General features: G+C 41.1%; 2 protein-coding genes across 2 annotated transcripts; both read right to left on the bottom strand.

Moving 5' to 3' along the window:
- Positions 1–3,717: 3,717 nt before the first annotated feature.
- On the bottom strand, positions 3,718–5,282 carry crygmx (crystallin, gamma MX; the record flags this gene model as incomplete). The annotated part of the gene is made up of 3 exons (XM_079237325.1): positions 3,718–3,993; positions 4,308–4,550; positions 5,274–5,282. The coding sequence occupies 3 exons, from the start codon at positions 5,280–5,282 to the stop codon at positions 3,718–3,720; spliced, it is 528 nt and encodes a 175-aa protein (XP_079093451.1).
- A 507-nt stretch (positions 5,283–5,789) lies between these two features.
- crygmxl2 (crystallin, gamma MX, like 2) lies at positions 5,790–7,379 on the bottom strand (the record flags this gene model as incomplete). Its single annotated transcript, XM_079237324.1, has 3 exons — positions 5,790–6,065; positions 6,516–6,812; positions 7,371–7,379. The coding sequence occupies 3 exons, from the start codon at positions 7,377–7,379 to the stop codon at positions 5,790–5,792; spliced, it is 582 nt and encodes a 193-aa protein (XP_079093450.1).
- Positions 7,380–18,255: the final 10,876 nt, after the last annotated feature.

Raw genomic sequence — 18,255 nt, 5'->3', positions numbered from 1 at the left:
ATATGAGTTGGGTAAAGTCCCCCTTAGAGGCTCCTGCAAGATGTATTATGTGGCAATCTCAACACAATACCACTCCATTATTGGATTAATTGGAGTACTCTGAGCAAGATTGGAGTTAACTAAGATTACATTCTTTGAGAGAGTAAATACACTATTTATATCTCAATATCAAAGGAAACTGAAGCGCTTGATATTCTTCTAATAAAGCAATCTCAGGACTTGAATTTTAAAGTGAAACTAATTCACAGAGACATTTCATTGTAATATGTGTACAAGAAAGAAGTTAAAGTTCTTTCTTGTTATGTGCACAATTACAGAGAAGCAGTCGTTGGCATTTACAATATTCTCAGGCTCCCACCAACAATGCTCATTTAAATATGTATGCAAGTCAAAATGGGACTCTTAAGACATAAACAACATGTACTTTCTTTGTCAATGTTATTGTGTAAAGCTAATGTATTGTCAAGGGTCAGCACAGTTGGTATTTCTCTCTAGCCCTTAAAAACAGTATTATGATGATGGGCATGATGTATCTTTATCTAAGATACATTTATTTGATATTGTATATCATTCTCACAAAAAGGTGTCTGCTATAATTGTACATTTATTCTATAACTGTAAGGCCTCATTTTCTTTCAGCTGAGTGCATTGGCTCATTCCCTACTAGGTACTTGCTGATTCTACAGTATGCTTTCTTTGTTTTTAGAGCGTCCCTTTTTTCATTTCTTGCTTGATTGGATTTTTTAAATGAACAAGTATTCATGAGATGAGGTGCTGATCTGTCATTTCAGACTTGGAACTAATGCTGTAACATCAAGTTGGCGTTCAATAGAAGACAATGTTGCTTTCTCTTAGTTTAACCAAATTCTGGTGTGTTAAGAGATGAATATTTTCTGTATTTAATACTTAATGACATGATGAACATTTATACACAAGTATCACACATTTACCAATTTTGTTTTAATGCAATACAAGTTAGAATACTTGTATGCATCCATCTTATTTCCCTTTTTTTTATTGTTACAAGTTGTGCTCATTTTTCTCTGCTTTGCTGTTTTCCTGCTTGTTCATTGTGGCGCCCAAAGCTTCTGTCAGAGCAGGAGCGGTAATTGACAAGCTGCCTCCTTCAAGCTGGAGGGGCAAACGTGACTGCTTTTAAATTAAGCTCTGTAACATTCCAGCCTCTGAGCTCCTGTCTGATGTCTTGCAATGCACACTTAAGGATTGGTTTGGGTTGTATAATAGCAATATTGTAGCATTAAAAATAAAAAATGTTGAAAAAGAATATTTGGATATTTTTCTCCCTTTCTTTGATTTTTGCAGTTGAAATGTTGGGGATTTATACACGTATGTTCATCTCTGTCCTGGCACTAGTCTTTCTACTTTCACAAAGAACACAAATTAATGGGGGGAGAAAAAAAAGTCGTGCTGATCTGAAAAACAGATGTCTAAAAGAGCCTTTTTAAAGTTGCCCATAGGGGAATTCGCATTGCTGGAAGTGGGGCAAGGAAGATGGAAGACAATACTATAGAGGTTTAATTATCCAGCCATCAGAAATGAAAAGAGGGAGAAGAAGAACTGAGACTAATAATGGAATCACAGGCTTGTGTTCTGGGTTTCTCTGTTTCTTGCGTTTTCTTTCTCTTTTCCAGCATCTAAAGAATTCATTCTCTAAAACGCACTACTTACCCTTCAATCAGCTTCCCATCACCAAGTCCAAAGGGCTCAGAGATGAAGAGGGAGACAAAACTCAGATCTCACTCTTTTGTCCTTTTTATGTTTGAAGCGATTGAAAATATCATCTAAATGACTTGAGGTAGAGAAGGAACAATCCAGGGACATTGAGTATTGCCTGCTTCAGTGTGTTTATATACTGTATAGTTGTATTTTACAATATTGCATCAAAGTTGTTTGCTCCAGTATAGCTATTCAGGATCACAGTTGCTTTATTAACCAGTTTCCTGCTGATGAGTGTTTTGTTGTGATATGGAAGCCTTACATTGTCAGGTCACTGACAAAAATCTCTGCATTATTTTTTGGGTTGAGTAGTGTATTTTGCATTGAACTTATCGTATACTGGCAGTAAGATGCAACCCTGTATGGTGGATTCTCTAAATTCCCAGATAAATTGTTCCCAAAGTGTCTCATACTCCCGGTTTGACTCCAAGTCAACAACTTATTTTAAATTGCCAAGTTCTGCCCTCTGCTGATGTACCAACCTGTGTAAAAACTGAACTTAGGACCGATTGCATTGATGCTATAAGTGGAAAATGCAGTAGAACTATTAGATTGTGCAACCTGACTGAACATTTAAGGCAGGCTGTTTGCAGAGTTTTCAGGTTATTTGCTTTTGCAGGGTTGTAACCATGAACTCTAAACCACCTGTTTTCTGTAGATCTGTGCAAGTCTTAAGTGCTTACTTCCTGAATTTGGTTAATATTTGGAGACCGTGCCCCTTTACGACCTTAGATTAACTTCTATTTATGGCTGAGAACTGGCAGCCTCTCATCTCTTATCTGGCTTTGCCCCCAGACCCCAACTGATCAGTTCCCATGTTGCACCCTGTTGATGTTGTCCACAGATATAAAACGAATGATGAGGGCAAATCACTGGACTTGTACAGCAAAGCCGACAATCCTTTAATTGGACATTATTCAAGGCCAAAACTCACATTTCTTGTTGTGCTTGATCTTAAGAGACACTCAAATGCACTCCCCACTGGGCTTAAATATTTTTTAAATCAATAATTAATGGTCAAAGTTATTTATTCATCTTTGCCAATTACGCAGCGTCTAATTAACAATTTCAATAATTGATATTTATTTCTGAAAGGGTTCAGTATCTTGGGCTGATGAAAAATGCATGAGCAGGGATGCGGACTGGGTTTTGTTTTTTGTTCTGAGAGAGCTTGATGCTCGGGGCTAATACCAGACCACTTTGACTCCAACTCTTTGAGTCGGCACTGGCCCTGTGATGTGGATCTAATATGGGCATCTTTCATGGACCCAACGCGCTTACTCTGTACCATGTGATCTCATAAAGACTCCTACATGCCCATCCTCAGATACCCTTTTTTTGGTCTTTAATATCGAACTTCAAAGAATAAGCTTCTGTTTCCTTGATAATTTCCCTTTGTGTATGTGGAATGACAATAGCACGGCAAACTGTAGAAACTCTTGGACTAGGACGTCGGTGGTTACATTTCGATCTAACTCTGTGGCCTGATGAAACTAAGTTCAATCACCATACAAAAGAGAAAGATATTCCTTAGATTTATGAAAAGTCATATCCCTCTGATCTTTGTATAGTGACAGCTGTAGTAGCCAATAGAAAATTAACAAAGGCTTCCTTTAGTTGACTTTCATCAAGTTTTCTTTTATTGTCATTCCAGTAGGACAGGAGGTTGGGGACCGGCGAGGCAAACCATTTTGCTCTGGGACGACCAAAGCAAAAAAGATCGTCACTATTTATTGAGCATTGCTTGAGCACTGAGTTGGGGAGGAACTTTACCCAACAATGCAAAGCAACCCAACAAAACCAGAACCCAACATCATACACACTAAAACCCTCCATCATTCTAATGTATGATTTGGGGCTTGGACACCACGGTGTTGAGACCTCACTGAAAACAGTGCTGACATTAGGGGAACAAGAAGGTGGGATGTTTAGCAGTGCGGCTCAATCAGGGTAAACAAAAAAAAAAGAAGAAGCTGGGAATCAGTTGAGCTCAGTGATGCGTCTCAGAGAGCCGCTGGTGGGGCTGTTGCTTCCCCACTCGATGTGCCTCCTGTACTCTCCAGGACGCAGGAAGTACTGGCGCCCCCTGTAATTGGGGTGTTCATGCAGAATCCAGTAGCCCTCCATGACATTGACAGAGGAGATGTCACGGGTGTGGAAACGCTCGTTCAGATCCGGGCAGTCGTCCATCAGCTCCAGATTCTGACCCCCAAAGTCAGACCGCTCAAAGATCTTCATCCTGTAGTTCCCATTATACTAGGGATGACATTATGATACTGTCATTGACCATAAGCATTTATTCAACTTCATATTACCACAGTAGAATAAGTTGTCAATTTGATGGAATTGATTGACTAACTGATGCAATGACACAGTCTATATGTTTCTTTTTCTCTTCACACAGGTCAAGCTACAAAGAGATGCTTTAAAATGGCCTCAGATACTGGCACAGAGTGGTGAAAACAGCAGGAAAAGGCTTGAGAACTAAATTATCTTAAACTGGCACACCTACAGAACGTTTTTAGTGAGAACATTTCTGCAAACAGGGTAGGGCATCAGATAAAACTCACAGGTGGCACCATACGGCAGGAGCGGATGCAGTCATTGAAGCCGGCCCAGCGCTGGTAGTCGGGGTACTCGCCCTTGTTCAGCATGTACTGGTAGCCGCCATAATTGGGCTTCTCATATGCCACCCAGCAACCGCTATCCACCTTTATCGAGTTACAGCGGCTGAAGTGGTTTTGCATCTCGGGACAGTCACTATTGCACTCATAGTGACGACCCTGGAAGTTCTTTTCTTCGTAAAAGATAACCTGCAAGTGAGGGATGGGTGGACGTTATCACCAAGGTGTTATGTCAAGTTATGACTGGTTATCTCTTTTCCTGATCTTCAGACTCTTCAACAAAGCTATCTTTTAGTCTCATTTAGATTCATAACCATACCATTTTGGTATTCTCAGCCAGGTTTGTAAGCTTTGTCAAACAAAGTTCTTGTACAAAATAACTGCAAGTGAACAATTTTAAAACAGATAAGCTTAAGGGAGTCTGAAGAAATGTCCCAAATGCTGTACCAGACGCAAAGTTTGATAAAATACTGAGCAGCATGTGGTATATTTTAATGAGAGAAAAAAAATCTTTTCTCTTTTCTTTTTTTTTTACACAAATTAGAACTCTAAGTTCAGTTGAATAATTGCAATGTTTTACTATCCTCAACGAAAGACAAAGGCATAATTTAATTAAGTATAGCCAACTAAGTCTTATTGTGCAGCTTTAATTTGCATTTAATTTAATTTATTTTTTTCTGTGATTGTTTGCCATTTCTAGCTTTCGTTTCTGTTCTATGTGAAAATATGATAAACAATCCTTTAAAACTAGTGACCATTACAATTCTTCCCACACAAGGTTAAGTCCCATTTTATGTGACAAAATAACATTTTTAGCCCTTATTTACCCTTTAGATGCAAATGATCAACATGTTACACATAACACAACATTTGAGTTGCTTTTACTGTATAGATTTTAAATTGCGTGCTTACCTTGCCCATTGTAACTGTGTCAAGTTCTGTCCAGACCAAATGTCGGGCTGTACCAGACCTCTTTATAGACCCTGCTGGGATCAGGGCTTTGCAAATGTGAAACAAAGCTTTGCCGTGTCAGCACAGACTGCAGAACACTATAGGACTGGTGAGCTGCAGCAGCCGCTTTGTCTCTGTCAAAGCCACGTCTGTCTATGGAAAATACTGTACAACTGCACTTTCTCAAAGGGCAACAATAAGAGTTGCAACATTTGCCTTTATTGGCATGAATGCCAGAAACCTACATGCAGACTGTGAGGATAGGCAGGGCAGCAAAAAGAAAAGGTTGGGTTGGTTTCAGTGGGTATTTGACAGTGACATAGATCATGAAGCAGCAACAGGCTGCTCCATGGCCAAAGAGTATTATTCTACACCATTATCACATTTGCACAATGCATGGATTTGTTCAAATAAGTTCACAAAGCACATAGTTATTTGAAAATCAAGTTTTTAATTTGAGTTGCGCATGGGTAAAGATTACATGACAGTCCTCATCCTCCTGAATGAGCCCACCATGGGGTTGTGGCAGCCCCAGTCACCGCAGGCCCTGTACTCTCCGGGGCGCAGGAAATACTGGCGTCCCCTGTAGTTAGGGTGCTCATAGAAGATCCAGAAACCCTCCGTGATGTTGCAGGAGTAAATGTCACGGTAGCGGAAGCGATCGTACAGGTTGGGGCAGTCGTCCATGAACTCCATTGTGTGTCCCATCATGTCGGGCCTGTTGTAGATCCTCATCTTGTAGGCTCCTCTATACTGTGTGTGAAAGAAATCAGAACACGATTATTATAATTATTTTTGGCGTGAACCTGAGAGCTATTTGGTCGAGCTTTCAGCCCTGAGTTAATATTTCAAACTTTAAATTCAAGAGACTACTTGTACACTTACTTACATACTTACTTACTACGGATGAAAATGAGTACCAACTCTTTTTTCCCCCACGCTTAACTGCCAGAAACACTCAATGTGACTAACAGAATTAGAATGAAGGCACCAAGTCTTATGGGGTGCGTATCATATTCTCTTTTAAAGACTGACTGTGTCTCCTTGTGGGCCTTGCAACAGAGACTTTTATGCTCTGACCTGCCTGAGTTTTCTGTTAATGACATCAAAAGACCAGTGATTGACATTCATTTCTTTGATGCACAAGGTGAGCGGGGGAGGGGAGAGGAATACCAATCCTATCTGTCTGTTTGATTGACTTACAGGGGGGTACATCTGGCAGGAGCGAACACAGTTGTTGAAGCCCATCCAGCAGTGGAAGTCAGCGTACTCGCCGGGGCCAACGATGTACTGGTAACCCATATAGTGAGGCTTCTCATAGGCCACCCAGTGACCACCGCTGACACGGATGGAGTTGCAGCAGTTGAAGTGCTTGAAGGTGTCCATGCAGTCACTGCTGCACTCCCATTGGCGGCCCTGGAAGTTGCGGCCTTCGTAGAAGATAATCTTGAAGAGGAGAGAGAAGCATACATCACTCAGGTTAATGTTAGGTATATAGATCTACTAGTTGCAATACTCATGAATGGGCTGCAGGGGACACTGCTCTCCCTTGAACAAACTCAATTACTTTTTTATGAGACATACAGAGTGCACAAGCCTCGCCTGTCTGCTGAACACTTGTATATTATTTTCAGAGCTTGACAGGTGAAAATCAAGGTAATTGAAACCATTGTTTCAGCTGACTTCTTTTTAAAGAACTCATTATATGCTCGGCCAATCTGAACACAGTCAACTTTGTTGTTACTGTCACACAAATACAATGAATCTGTCATATGTGGATACCATATAATTGTTGATCTCCATAGACGCTTCCCTTTTAAACACCTATAAGTGGGTTTTTCCCCTTAAAAATAAGTTGTCGAGAGGTAGCAGTCCACTCTATTTTTTTTTTTTATCTAATACTTTCACTCGAATGAGGACTTTTTTTAAGTCCCTCTCTTTGCCCGTCGCTGCATTTTCTTTCCCTGTTATACTATTTGACACATTTTCCCAAATCCTGACATTTTCCTTCTTTACCACTCCGTCAAAGCTGTTGCTATATTGCATGTGAGCTCATACCTTTCCCATGGTTGTAGGTTTGTGGATGTCTAACGCACCATAGACCTAGACACACTTACAGGTCCTTTTATACTCTCCCACTGACGATGAGGCCTCTGACACGTCAGGGACTGCAGTACTACTCTTTACCTTTTCAGATGCCAACCACTGTTCCCTTTGTCTGGCAGCCCACGGTTACCTTATCTCCTGTCTGCTAGAGTTTACCTATAGAATTGACAAACCCCTACTCCCCAAAAACCAAAAACACAAGTGCTATTCTGTGTTTGTATGACCCTTGTTCTGCCATGACCTGGTGATGCAGCCTTTTGAAATATCACACAAAGGCCCTTTAGGTACGTGGCCCCCCAACAACAAAGCTTTAAAATAGTACAGTGGGTGAGGTCATTTTTGGGGCGCACGCTCTAAACTAGTACTTAACCATGTCAGGATTTCATTTCATATGTTGCTAGCGTGGAAAATTGGAACATACCGGTAGCTACTTTCCAGTCAGTCCCAGTTGAAGCGAGTTTGGATTGGTATGTTCCCTAAGTGCGTGCAGGTCACAATGTAATTGTTATTCAATTCCTGTTAAAGAAAAATGGTTTTGATACTGTGGACTGAGTCAAGCGTTTGTGTTGATGTAATCTATAGTGATATGTTGTCTCTTTTTGCTTCCATAGCCTGCAGTTGTACTATGATGCCAGACGAGACTGGTCTGTTTGCAGATGCACAGACAGAACTGCTCAGTGTGCGTGTGTTTGTGTGATATAAAAGGAGGGGTTCGGGGCATCTGTGTGTTTGAGTCTTTGTATAAAATGATAGATGTTTGGACTTGAGTCTTTGGCTTGTAAGCATAGCCCAGAGCTGAAGGGGAAAAGGCCAGAAAGAGTTGCCGCCATGTATTGTGTTCCCAAAGCCCAGCTGATGCTAGAACGGTCAGTCTCATCCTTTAGCCTTTCATCGGGATAAAGGGCTCATGCCCCCTCTCCACTTTGTGCGCTTTTTGCAGCTTCAACTGTGTAAAAAGGCAAATGGTTTCAGAAAGCACAATAGCCATTATGTTCCTGGGCAAAAACGCTGCTACTGTGGTAGCACATCCAGAGCCATATGATACTGTTTCGGTGTTAAGGAACAGCGTTGATAAGCTTTTGCTCCTTTGATCATTCATTGACTTGAAACTCTCATAGGCTTCAATAGCTTTCATGTTTGAAGCTGCACTCTTTTTCTATGACATAAGTAGATCATTGATATCCTTTCATCACAGCGTGCAGCGTAATTGTGGCAGATTATCAGATGGGATGTTGTTTTGTTTTGTGAGTTTGTCGAGCAAATATTTACTCCGGTGCAGAGGTTTCATCAGAACATATAAGAAACAAATGTTTAGATTTTCCTCATATGTTCATGCTTAGATTATTAATTTCCTTCATCGTGCCTATTAAATGTAAAACCTTTGTACTCGGTCTTGATGCAAGAAGGTAGCAGAATGACACGCAATCCTCTGGCTGGATAGCATGTGTTCAAGCACTGCATGGTACAGTAGCAAAGTGTTCCCTTTTCTGAGGTGTCTTTGAGCGGGACTCTACCTCCTCTAAGGCTGCTGCTCAGCCTGACCTCTGACCTCTGTATTCAGAGAAGCACATGTAACAGAGGTGCAATACAATGTCTAAACCATGGAATAAAACTGACTCATTGTCATTGTTCTTGTTTTCATCACTGAGGAACATCAGCTAACCCTAACTCATTAGTTGGGACCTTGGCTCTCTCCACGTCTCTATGGCTTCCAGAGGGGAACCTTGTTTCACAGGCTCTCAAATGATCATCTTTAGCTGCGCTACAAGACATCTCCTCCCCACCCTGAAGGGAAAGTAACATCACAGAGGCCCTTGCCTGCTTTCCCAGTTCCCCCCGGAGGAGAAGAAAGCTACCCGCTGTGGAGCATTCCGCTCTTCATCTCAGAATGATGGAAGAAAAGGAAAGGAGAGGGGAACAGAGTGGGGGGCTAGATTTGCAGCTCCATTGTGTCCGAGGATCTCATTGTGCAATCTGTGTAATCGCGTGGGAGATGACGACACTATTAGCCCGCAGAATGACTGTCAGTTGGGGACCTCGGTGATTGATGTGCACCCCACAGAGATGGGAGAAACTTTGACAGATAGCAGCCCCAGCATTAGTTAACTTGCAACCTTTTTCATCTATCCGGCTTCCAAAAGAAAAACCCCATCCGTGTAGCTGATACCTAATTAGAATGTGAATGTGAAATTCACTCAGTAAAACACATTTCGGGTCAGAGGAGACTTCTTTCAATTCAAAACAAATCATATTCCCTTAATCCAAACCATGGTCTCTCTGACCCTGCTATATACAATAAGTCTCACCCCTAAAATGTTGTAGGCAGAGATAGGAGAGCAGCCGTGCTTGCAGTGCCTCCAATGTGCTCTTTTACTGAACAGTCATTACAGAAACACTGTGGTACTAAGGTGTAAACAAGGGGGTCTATGTGAGTTTTGCTCCTGAGAACTGGCTAATCTGGTGCTGAAAATGTGGTATGATCGGAAAGCGCTTGCCAAAATGCCTCCCACGCCGGGAGTAGAATGAGGACCTCTCTTTTGCTGTGAGATCATCCTCTCCATTTTTTCTGTCAGAAAATCTCCAGGCATCCTCCCTCTCTTGTCACTGCCAGCGCCCAGGCTCTATCGGGATTGCCAGACGCAGGAGCCACTATGAGCCCGTGCCAGGGCCAGGATTTACCGCGATGCGTCTGATGTGCTCCATCTTTTTGCTGGGGGATAATTAAAAGAGGAAATGGTGTTGGAAGAACAGAGTGGAAAAAGCAGGAGGAGGGGGCTTGGACCGAGCAAATGGATGCAGCTGTCAATTATGTTGAGTTGTTGATATGTTGTTTGTTTTCCCTGCTTTGAGATTTTTTTTTTTGTTGAACCGTTTCCCCATCAGGATTTAGTTTTAAAGTTTGTGCTAAATCTCCACTCCGTACATGTAATTAAAAAAACATTTAGGCTAATTAAGAACTACTCTTAGCAATGAAATCAGCATAAAGATGTTGCTCTTATTTGGAGTCTGATGACCTGCAGGTGATCATTTAACTGTGAAGGAAAACCCGTGTTCTTGTTTACGATTTGTACAAGCTGTCTTCCAGGAAACGTGGACTGTTCAAATCACTCAAGCATCTTGTTTTATTTGACTAAATCGATTTGAGATGCTCTCCCACCCAGTGTGACCCAAACTCTGTGAAAACAGGACAAGTCCTTGGTCTTTCAGCAGGCGCACTGAGGGAAGTGATGGCTTTTAGTTGCTCTCACTCCTCATCTCCGCACTCTGTTTTGACGTGGCGTGTCTCCCATGCCCTACAGCTTTAAAGGTTTAAAGAGCAACTTTTCCCCCTGTAATCCAGGTGCCTTTCAAACAAGTCACGCTGTTTACTGACACATGACAAAAAAGTTCAACCCCCTTCTCATCTCTGTGCTTACAAGACTGTAACTCACCTCAGAGCCCGGTAGTCAACCCTCCTGAGCGCCCTGAACAAACAGAGCCTCAGCGAGAAGGGGCCGCTGCCTTTCACCACTCACTAAATTTGTAATCAGATGCGATGCTGTTGTTCACTTCTTCAAATTTGTCATCAAAGCAAATGTGTTCTGACAACAGCTAGTGACAAGTGCACCAGAGGAGAGGCAGCAAATCAGCTTTTTCACACCGCATATCAATTATTGATCATGTTGCCCCCTCCCCGTCTCTACCCAGCAAGTAGACACCTTGTGATAATGAAATACATCAATTTAAAAAATAAATAATAAACTGGGGTCGGCTCCATTGTTGCAAAGCCTTAAGAGCTTGATTGACTGCCTGCACATTTTCCTGGTTGGCAGTCAGGCAGATCAAAGGAGGGTTCCTCTTATTGCCCAAGGCCACTTGCAATTTATTTAGAGGAGCAGTGCTGCTGTCCCAGCAGGTAACATTATTGGGCAGAGACACTCAGGATAATCATAGCTTTGAGGTGCCTCTCAAATCCCACCTCTGCTGGCTCTATCATGCATGCGCAAAATATACACGCATATGATTTACAAAAAAACGTCCTTATTATATTAAATTAAGCAGTAGATAAGACGTAGTGTCCTCACGTGGAACACCCAATTGCTCAAAGAAAGTGACCTTAGCTGCCCTAAATATGTTTTAGGTTATATTGGTTTTAGTTAAATATAACAAGATTCATTGGATTTTTCTATTTAGTTTTACTTCAGACTGAATTGCTAATTGATTTTTATGTTTTATTTCTCTAATAAAAAGAATATTTTCAGATATAAACACAAAAGTGTTGTATCTAACAGTCGTAACTATTGTTTTATCTAAACATGTACAGTATTTTCACAGGGGGAAATGTTTCATTATGTGACATGAAATAAAAATGATTCTTTTGCAGAATTATGTACAATAAACATGATCGGTTGAAGGAATTAATCATTTGAGGGGATAAGCATGTGGAAGAAAAAAAGGTGTGATCTTAGTTACATGAAAGTCACATTTTATGCCAAAGATCTTGTTTGTAGTGCATGGCACCTTAATAATGTTACCAGTCTTTCAAAGGCCTTTCCTGTGCTCCACATTAATAATACAAAAGAGAGAGCATAATACCGGGATGCTTTTTTTTTTGTCCAGAAGCACTCGTTTGCTTATGAGCACACAGTATAAGACTTAATATAAGCACACATAATATAAGTCTTCAATCCCTTTCCCATTAAAGACCCAGTTAAAACAAACTATTGTAATTATTACCAGTTTAACCATGTATTTACATATCACTGTTTTAAAACTTGGATACCAGAAACATTATGTTATTAATATCTATGAGATTCAGTTTGATCAGATTAAGAGTTATTACTGTCAGCTGAAACTAGCCGATACAAAGAAAGTGAAAATGTATTTTAAAATGTTTTTGCAGCTGATAAGTTCTTAATAATAAAGAAACATGATTTAGAGCATGTTGCAATGAACTTAGTCCTGCAATAGTATCCTTTTTAAAATATAAATAAAATATATGTATGTATGTCAATTAGTTAGATTTATCTTATTATATAGCATTTTAATGGAACTTACAGGCTCATAATAGTATTGTAATGTGATTTTCCCCTCAGCCAGCTTTGTGTAAAGAACATATTCATTAGAATAGCAACTTTTTACATAAAAAAAACAAAGTTAATTCACTCTCACATTTTTACATATTATTATTTTAGTAATATCCTTGATGTTGACAAATCGAAGATATGTATACAAAATATTTCTAAATATATTTAGTTAAAGCCATGAAAATAACAACTATGTCATGTATGAAAATTGATCAGTGGAATTATACTTTTGACTCTTTTGAACTGCATAACTGCCCATAGTAGAATTTGCAATATAGATATGACTATTTTAATGTATCTAATTGTTTATGAGATGTATTTATTGTTCTCTGAAATGAGTTCCTTCCTATTTACGCTTATCGAAATCCTTCAGTATTTGTCCGGAAATAGCCACCTTTATGTTCAAATTAAACAAATTTCTAAACAGCTTCTTTACATAAGTTGGTCAAAATATCTTGTTGTTCTTTTTAATAGTTCTAACACATTTCAATCGCACCCAGTTTGTTCTCACAGTTGAGCAGTTTCAGAACATGTCCCAAGTAATTTGCCAGGTAGTTCCCAGCACTAGAGGGCACTAGAAGCCAAAGCATTGGCTTTCTGCAGGATGGAGGTTTTAAGTTCTTTATACCATAGCCATCTCTGAACAGTGTGTGTGTGTGTGTGTGTGTGTGTGTGTGTGTGTGTGTGTGTGTGTGTGTGTGTGTGTGTGTGTGTGTGTGTGTGTGTGTGTGTGTGTGTGTGTGTGTGTGTGTGTGTGTGTGTGTGTTTGTTTGCTTACATGTATACATTTGTAAGTAAGCTTGGACTCACGCATATAGACACGACAATGGCACAAATTCATGTGGTGCGTCACTCATGCGTGTGTTTGTGTGTGTGTGTGTCAGTGCCATAGCTCCTGTCTGAACTGAAGCCTATCAGTGCTTAGACATAGTTTCACCCAGGGAGAAGTACAACATAAAAAAATAAAAGAAATCGAGGAAAATCACTAACAGGCTGGCATAACCTGTGTCCCAGCACACATGCTGCTTGGCCACTTGTTTGTACAAGCGACACACAAAATACACACACACACAAACAGCGTAAGAGTTGATTTTAGAATTCTAGTTTCAAACAAACTTAGACTTGTCACACATATGTATGCACACACACACACACACACACACACACACACACACACACACACACACACACACACACACACACACACACACACACACACACACACACACACACACACACACAGCATGGTCACACAAAGTCTCAGATAGACAATGAACAGTTGGCTTTGTACTAGTTTCAAGCCAGTATGTGTTTTTGAACTGCAGATGTGGATGCTGACTGAAGGATCAGTGCACAGACTGCAGGACTGCAGAGATGGCAGTTCTCCCATAGGGTCTGGCTCAGCCCGGGCCTTTTTGCTGCCCCCATTTACACCGTTCATTTAGCCATGTTGAAGAGGTGATGGTGGCCTGTGTCTGTGGTGTGCCGGGTGATCATTTAAAAGTACATCCTCAAGCATGTGTGTGCAAATAGTACGCCATATGCCACTCGTTTGTTCGTAAGAAAATTGCGGATGCACGAGAGAAAAATCGTGCCGGGGCATTCAGGACAGCAGACTCTCTGTTTAGTTGTCCATTTTCTTGTTGGTATTGGAAGCTACAAATCTTAGATTTATGAATTCTACAGAAAAGGCTTATCTCAGTGAAAAGCGCCGGTTCACATTTCTACTGGGAATAAATTGCACAGCCATGAAGCGAAGGTGTGCGAGATGGAATCAAGAATGCTATTAACATTCGTGAGCAATTGTTTTGTGTTGAAGGATCGGGTAGCGAGATGCATGGGAGGCTTGACTTGATCTGAGTGATGCCTCGGAGGAGCAGGAGATTGGCGCTGCTGTCCCTGGACTGCGGCGAGAGTGGGGCCTTCTGCTGAGTCCCTGGAATACCAAATTCTCCACTCAAGGGAGTTTCAACCAAATTAAAAAACAATGATACACCAAGGGAGAATCTAATGCCAATTCCCATCATCAAGACCCACATTCTTCACTGTTTTGCTTTTAACTTTTGTTTTTTTCTCCTTTCCCTCTCTGTCTGTGACTCTCTCTCTCTCTTCTCCCTCCGCACTGTTGTTTTCTAGTTTGTTTTCCACCCGTACTCCTCTGGCTGTCGCCGCGCGCTACAGCCACTTTCAAAGGCTCTGCTGTCACGCGCCGCCTTTGAGTCCCGTTTGAAATTTTAACGTACATGTTGTCAGGGTGCCGTCAGGAGTGATTGACAGGTCCGTCCCAGAGCAACACCGGGCTTGGCAGGCTGGCTGTCTTTTGTCAGAGGCAGACGAGGAGAAGCAACAAAGGAAAGGAGCAGAGGAGGAAAAAACATACATAAATAAAACAAAACTGCTCTTACCCATTTCTCAATAAAGACCAAATTAGATTAATCTTAAGGCAGTGCAAGGCACACAGGCAGTTGTGGAAAAAGACTTGATATTTTCTCTGGCTTTGTTCCCTGCCATTGATGGTGCACTGCTTAGACACCCTCTCAACAGGACACCAAAGGCAATACAGCAAGAGTTGTATAAAGAGCCAGCTGTACATATTAATGTTAATTATCACCTCCCTTCAATGCAGTGAAATTCCAAAGTACAGAGTTTGTCCCGGCCTCACCTTTGTTTGAAAATGGAGATGTGATGTTTGTGATGTTGTCAGCTGCTGGTGTTTTAAATAAGCAAGTGACCACTTTGAATCTGGCTGCAGGATAATAAAAACAAGAAAAAATCCATCTACCTCAAAAAGATGAGTTGTCAGCATTTAAGGTGGATTTTAAGGATTTTTTGTGCCTGAAAATTTAAATATTGTATATGTGAGAAATTGGATTGCGTGTTTCTGATCAATACTGACGACTCAACAGTGCATCTGGCTGAGAAAATTCTCTTTCCAGCCCCCCTGATGCGATTCAACCACTCTTAGATGGAGGAGTGTGTGACAACACAAAACCCCATCCTCCACCTCCCCAAAAAAATATAGGGCAAATGAAAAAAAAGTATTATTGTTTTCTGTGATATATTTCCTCGATATATATACCTCAACATTGCTTCTTTAATAACTAGCTAATTCACTTTATTGCTGATACTTTCATTTCTGGCTATTGTTTTCCCTGAGATACAGGTCACCTTACACATTGCCAGAGATGTTGTAATTTCCTATTTGGAGATAAGAGTCATTGATTACTCCCAGTCTCTTTAGACAATCCAAGAGCACAAGTGCAAGATAAAAATACTCAGTGTTACGCAGCCTTTGAGATTCATATCAACTGTCAGCGTTGGGGTTGCAGGGCAGTGTAGCTGGGCTCGAGGCCCACAGTAGCGAGCACCCAGTCTGCTAAAGTGTCTTTGAGCAAGACACTGAATCCTTGCCAGCTTCAGCCTGATCTCTGACCTCCCCACGCAGCGAGCACGAAGCACAAAGAGACATTCTCCGAATAAAATCAAAAATAATGAGAATAGAAATGTAGGTTCATGTGAAAGTTGTGCAGAAGTTTGTTTGAACAGTGCAATGCCGCAGAAAAGAATTGAATTGATTCAGTAGTGTACATGAAAATGAGGGCATTAACAAGTCGCTTTGAAAATCAAGGACATTGTCGTCCCATCTCCCTTTTGGTACGAGCACCGCTCTGTGTGGAGGGAGTTGAACAACATCAGCCACAGGAACTGGAACAGCAGAAATACAACCGTACGCCCAGTGTTGAGCACGCTGTTCCTGTCAGTCCGGGCCGATGATTATGACATGAAATCTGCGCCGTACTCATTGAAATGTAAACATGATGCAAGGAGAGCGTGGGGAGTGGAAAAAAAGACCTTGAAGCAATTAGAGATCAAAAAGTGACCAAGAATTGAGGAAAAGGCTGTGTGAGGGTTTCTGACTGGAAAATGAAATGTCTTAATTTTGAGTTTCTGCAAACTCTTTTTTTCTGCGTGTTGGAGTTTGTCCTCTTGGCTCTGCGTTGCAACCCGCCAAATAAATAATTCCCTGGAATTAGGTATTTGTACAGATCCATCTATTTGAGCCGTAGACAACTTGCGTCAACAACTATAGATTTGAATCAGAGGGGAAAGTGTAAGCCTTGTAAAGAGCAGCGGGTTTTTCTTGTGTGGAGTACCGCACATGATGGGATGAGTGACTTCTCCTCACTTGCCGAAAGGTTAGGCTTTTCCTTCTGCCGGTTTCTTTTTAAAAGAAAACATGTCGGCTGTTTGATAACTGCTTGACATTTGACAGTCTTCTCAGACCAATCAGACAAGTTTTTTAGTTATTTTATGTTGGCCGTCTGGAGGAGCAGCAACAAGGAAAAAACATACACTATTGTCATTTTCCTCAAGCCTTTCAAAGGGCTGTCTTTGGCCACAGCTATCAACATCAGATACCACAAGTGCTGTGCTCTTTTTTTCTTCTTTCATTTGTGTTTATTTTTCTCTCTCTTTTTTTGGCCTAACCCGGTCCGCTGAGACCTCATCGCTACCATCAGAGCTGTATTCAAGAAAAAAACACTTTCCAGTGTCAAAAGTGTCAAACCACCTAACCTTATTGCTGCGCTGCCACACCGTGAACCTTCTCCTCTCCACTTCTCTGCAGTTCTCAGAATCAGCTCAGCTGGCTGCACTGAAAGCGCTCTGTTTTTTTCCCTTTGGGGCTTTGTCGCTATATCTTTCTTTATAGTTTCAGAATGTGTTCTACTGTAAATTATCAACTGTATGTTATCTTGGAGGAAAAGCGAAGAGCTAGAGGGAAGCAACAAAGCCACCAGTCTCCCTGGTTACATAATTCATGTCAGCCATATTCAAATAAAATTTATCACATTGTCAATCATAGAGAAGCAAACGTGTGTGTGTGTGTGTGTGTGTGTGTGTGTGTGTGTGTGTGTGTGTGTGTGTGTGTGTGTATGCGCGCACAAGAGCACTGATAACTCTGAAGTGATAAATTAATAACGTCCTACCATGGGAGCGTGTGAATGAGCATGTTTAGTCATTCTGTTTGACAACAGAAGGAAACGGCCTATTCCGTGGGGTAGAAATCAAATTTCACACTTTTCATAGATATTGTTCCCTCCTCCAAATGTTTAAAATATGGAGTCTTGCTCTGGCAGGAAAGTGGCTCAAACAGCACTTTGCACTGAAGTAACTTTTGTTTGGCCGTAAACCAAGAGAACACTTTCTCAAGAAGAAAAACAATATGTGGCCTGAATGTCTTTGGTTTAAGATGGAATTGTTTATTGAGGAAAACACTATGACTTGTGAATAAGATGGATAACATTGAAAATATAGGTAGCGCCATCTGCTTGTGTATATTTTTTCTTTGTAATTATCTGCTCTGGACATTTCTCTTTGTTGTCATTTCAAGGAGAAAGACATTTTGAACAAATACTCTTCCCATGCAGACCTGTGGTACATAGCAGAAAAACACACATGTATTTGATCACATACACACAAACAATGACTCGCACATGTCCTCAAACCAGTACCATACTGTACCAGCCGTCCCACACCTGCTCGCAAGTAAAGTAAACTCTGCGTCTTTATGATCCGTCTATTGAGAGCGATCTCCCCGAATGCATAGGCTTCAACATGTGAGGAGTGACTGAATTGATGATTAAAAAAGACTGAGAGACACACAGACTTCTCCGCTGATTTCAGCTCTGAAGTCAGCCAGCCAGGTGTCGAGTATCTGGGTGGATATCGTTTGAAAAACTTGTAGGAGCCTGAGAGAGGGAGTGACTGAT

This window comes from Taurulus bubalis (genome assembly GCF_910589615.1).
Source record: "Taurulus bubalis genome assembly, chromosome: 2".
NCBI lineage: Eukaryota > Metazoa > Chordata > Actinopteri > Perciformes > Cottidae > Taurulus > Taurulus bubalis.
Note: the sequence above shows the minus strand (reverse complement) of the source record. Positions and strands in the feature narration are given on the sequence as shown.